General features: G+C 40.5%; 1 protein-coding gene across 1 annotated transcript; it reads left to right on the top strand.

Moving 5' to 3' along the window:
• Window positions 1-699: 699 nt before the first annotated feature.
• LOC110534785 (ecto-ADP-ribosyltransferase 5-like) lies at window positions 700-2,440 on the top strand. The gene is made up of 2 exons (XM_021619735.2): window positions 700-833; window positions 1,449-2,440. The coding sequence occupies exons 1-2, from the start codon at window positions 756-758 to the stop codon at window positions 2,193-2,195; spliced, it is 825 nt and encodes a 274-aa protein (XP_021475410.2). The 5' UTR covers window positions 700-755; the 3' UTR covers window positions 2,196-2,440.
• Window positions 2,441-4,478: the final 2,038 nt, after the last annotated feature.

Genomic DNA, 4,478 nt, shown 5'->3' with positions numbered 1-4,478 from the left:
CAAACACACACTGATGTACCCAGAGGCCTTTAGTTATTTGACACGTTTCATTCTGCACGGCAGCCAGAAGAGGGCAGTATTGAACTCCACAAGCTGTAGGTGCAGTACTTTCCAACCCTCTCCACTGGGTTCACCAGACAGGCACACCTGCATCAATTAGTCAAGGGTTTGAGGGTTAGTAGACTGAATCAGGTGTGTCAGATTAGAGATAAAACAAACATGTTGGGAAACCCTGGACTGGGGGCCTCAAGGTTCACTGTAGCACTGCTTCCCTTTATTCTGGGTGATTGATTTATTTAAGTGGTATATTGGCTATTAGTATCCCAGACATAAATCAGTCCCTGATTAGAGGAGAAGGATGATGATGATGAGGTTGAAGGGTCTTTCTGTACTGTTACCATGGGAACCTTTTCTCAGTATCAGCAGTGTTGTTGCTGGTGTTGGTCATGTTCACACATAGATCAGCATTAAATACGTGTGAACAAACCATTCTCAAAAAGTCATTTGGTGTTGTGGGTGTGTGTGTGTGTGTGTGTGCGTGTGCGTGTGTGTGTTCACTGTGCTATGGTGTTTGAGGGGTACTTGTATCTGTATTTGCCTGTTGTCAGCAAGAGAGGAGGGACTGTGAACATAACCACAAGAGCTCTGTTATAACAAGGCCCCCTGAAAGTTGAACATTTGAATGCTGATTCTGTATCTTAAAAGACAAATCCTCTCCATTACAAGTTGACGTTGGACCAATACATTTTGACATCATGGCAAGACACAAGATCCTAACCTTTACTGTGATGTTATTCGTCCTGGCTTGGATTTTGGGTGTGGACTCCAAGATGGTAAGCTGCTACACTATTTTGAGAGAGAGAGAGTCAAAGAGGAAAATAACAGGCAACATTTTATTATGGACAAAGTTAAGTGTCACGTGACTCGTCTGAAGGTAACAGATATCGGTTTTAAACCGAAGTATGAAGGTAGTTTTGTGCCTACCCCAAAAAAGGCATTATATACAGTATGTGTAAAGAAATATATATATACATTTCCTGAGTTTTCTTATATCTCCTAGCTTTAGGACAGACACTTCAAAACCTTGTTTTTTCTGATTCATTTTTTGACTGTCCTTTCTGCATTTGATGAATGTCTTATCCAATGAGTTTCTATAGGGTTAGAAGGAAAGGCCAAAAACATTAAATTTTTCATCAAATTATCATTACTAATTATTATATATTTTTTGATTCCTAAAGGGATCCAAAATTCAAAATCAAATAGACATATGATCCATAGTATGACCATCTTAAAACAATTCCATGTCAACTCAGAACCTCCCACCCACCCCAACATCTTAAACTCAAAATAAATAACTAACAGACTTACAGCTGTCTCTCATCATAATAATACTATCTGCATTTTCTTGTTTCACACCTGTTTCTCTATTTCTCTTCCATTCACTAAAGGTCAGTCTCCCTCTGCATGATCCAAAATCCAACTTCCCCTTAGACATGGCTCCAGACTCTGTTGATGACTCCTACAAGGGCTGTGAGGAGAAGATGCTCAGGAAGGTGCATGACTATTACCTGCCAAAAGAGAGAGGAGAGAACAAAGATTTCAACCAGGCTTGGACCGCTGCTGAGGACCATTACACAAAAAAAGGAAAACTGTCTAAAAACTATTCCCTGGCAATCCAGGTGTATGTGAATGCAACATCCAACGTTTACAAGTCATTCAACGCTGCCACTCGTACCCAAAAGGAGAGCTACAAAACTGCGTTCAAGTACCACTCCCTGCACTTCTTTTTGGCCAATGCCTTACGAATGCTGAACAAGAACAAGAACAACAAGAATAAGACTTTCCAAACCTTCCGTGGATCTAAAGACTCTTTCGAGGGTGTCCAATATGATGAAATGCGATTCGGACAGTTCACGTCGAGCTCTTTAGACAAGAAAATCACTAAACACTTTGGAAATCGCTCCTGTTTTGAGATCACCACCTACCTTGGTGCCCCACTGGGGGAGTACGCATCTCAGATGGCTCATGAGAAGGAGGTGCTGATTCCTCCCTACGAGGTGTTCAGAATTAAAGAGGTGCTGAAGAGAACAGACAAGAAAGACCTCTGGTGTGATGTCGTTTACAAACTGGAGAGTACTAAGAAAGAAAAAAGTGACCTGAATTGCAGTTTGTTTAAGCAACTCCATGGAGAATAAAATTAAACCAACAACACAGCTTTTCTGCATGCTGTCAAATTATGACATTTTGTGTTCTATTGTAGATAACCCTTAGTTTCCCCATCCATTGTTGCTCCCTCCCACAAATGCAGGAAATATGATTGTCAGATCTGTCCTGATATAAATGTTGGCCACATTGTTTGCTTAGATTGTTAAGATATCTTCTGCCAGTGAATTGGCGTGTGTGCATTGCAGCTTTTGTTAAAACCAATAAAGAAAAGCATTCAGCAATATTACATTTCCTGTCCTATTTATCTACTTCCTGTACATCTGTTATAGAGATCAATTTCAGCTCACTTGAAGAAAATTTGTTCTCAGTTTGATAATTAGAAGTGGCTACAAAGGTATTTAGATTTCGACGAAGATAAATAAATAGTTGTAGAAATAAATTACACTTATCAACGGCTTCAAAATAAACTTTATGCATGGAGGGATGGAGAGCGGTAGCAGGGTTAGTAGTTTCCTGTGTCTGTGAGGTCAGAGCCCTGTACTGCACAATCTATCAACCACAAGAAGGACAGAACGGTCTCATTCCAGGCCAACTATATTGCAGTTGAGTTGCACGCAGCAACCAATGGGCAAAAGATTCCTATACCACACGATATGGTTAACGGATGTGTTAAACACCTGAGCTCAGCACTGCTCAATCTATCAACCTCAATGAGGAGAGAGCGGTCTCGTTCCAGGCCGACTATATTGCAGTCAGGCTGTGAACTGTCATAACTACGTACTGACTAAACTGGTGCTTTGACACTACTATAAAACACAATATATTTAAGAGATGGGAATGATAATGAATATCTTGTAAGGTAATGATAACACCTGCACAGTTACTGAATGACATTTATCGTGGTCAGGTTGTTTGTGTTGTGGTTGTGGTTTGCATTAAACTCAGTCTAATGATGACTATGTCACACCTTTGAGAAGGCCTCAAACTTTAGTGTTGGTTCTTGCCACCTCCTATGTTATTGTCACACCCTGATCTGTTGCACCTGTCTTTGTGATGATTGTCTCCAACCCCCTCCAGGTGTCACCCATGTACCCCATTATCCCCTGTGTATTTATACCTGTGATCTCTGTTTGTCCATTGCCAGTTGGTTTTGTTCATCATACCTACCAGCGGTTTTCACCTTGCCTATAGGTCCTGTATTTCTATTTTTCCCGGTTTTGACCTTTATGTCTGACCTGACCCTGAGCCTGTCTGCCGTCCTGTACCCTTGCCCCACTACTCTGGATTTACCAACCTCTGCCTGACCCTGAGCGTGTCTGCCGTCCTGTACCTTTGCCTGCCAGTGTTCGATTTAATACACTTTTGTTACTTCAACACTGTCTGTACCTGGGTCATAACTCCAAACGTGATAGTTATTGTTTGGTGTGAAAATGGCATACAATTGTCAAGACAGCACAAACAGATCTGGGACTGAGGCTTGGAAAGAGCTAAACAGCAGTGAGAAGTTATGAGTGAAGTCACCCTGGTGACTGACTGGTATCATTCCATATTTAGCTAATGTGATATATTTTAATAAACAATGAAGATGTTCTATTTTATTATATTCTGTTTGATTCAAAATGCTAAAATGAAACTGTGGTGTGAAGTCGTCTACACAGTAGTGAGCACTGCAGTTCAGAGTGACGTTAAGAGAGAAAATGTCTGCTCCAAGCTGTTGCGCATGCAAAACGCTGCTGGCACCCAGTCATACAATGACGCGATGTGATCTTTCTCGCTAATTTTTCAAAATAAAAGCCTGAAACTATGTCTAAAGACTATTCACACCATGGGGAAGCCATAGGAAAAGGAATCTGGTTGATATCCCTTTAAATGGAGCGAAGGCAGGCAATGGAACAGAGAGCTTTCAGGAAAAACAGCACTTCAGGGTTGGATTTTCCTCAGGTTTTCGCCCGCAATATCAGTTCTATTATACACACAGACAATATTTTGACAGTTATGGAAACTTTAGAGTGTTTTCTATCCTCATCTGACAATTATATGCATATTCTAGATTCTGGGCATGAGAAATAGGCAGTTTAATTTAGGTGTGTTTTTCAACCAAACATCAAAGTACTGCCCCCTACAAACAGGTTAAATTACTATACAATATTCTTGCAACTAATAGAATGTTATATATATATATATATATGGGGGATACAATCTTCTCAGATATGCAGATTTTGCTATGAGGAGACAGAGTCATTAGATCATTTATTATGGTACTGTTCATATGTAGCTCGTTTTTGGTCACAGGTCCAGGAATGGCTGAAGAA

The sequence above is a fragment of the Oncorhynchus mykiss genome, chromosome 19 (genome assembly GCF_013265735.2).
Source record: "Oncorhynchus mykiss isolate Arlee chromosome 19, USDA_OmykA_1.1, whole genome shotgun sequence".
In the NCBI taxonomy this organism is placed as follows: domain Eukaryota; kingdom Metazoa; phylum Chordata; class Actinopteri; order Salmoniformes; family Salmonidae; genus Oncorhynchus; species Oncorhynchus mykiss.
The sequence above is the reverse complement of the archived record's forward strand: the minus strand, read 5'-3'. Positions and strand labels throughout refer to the sequence as shown.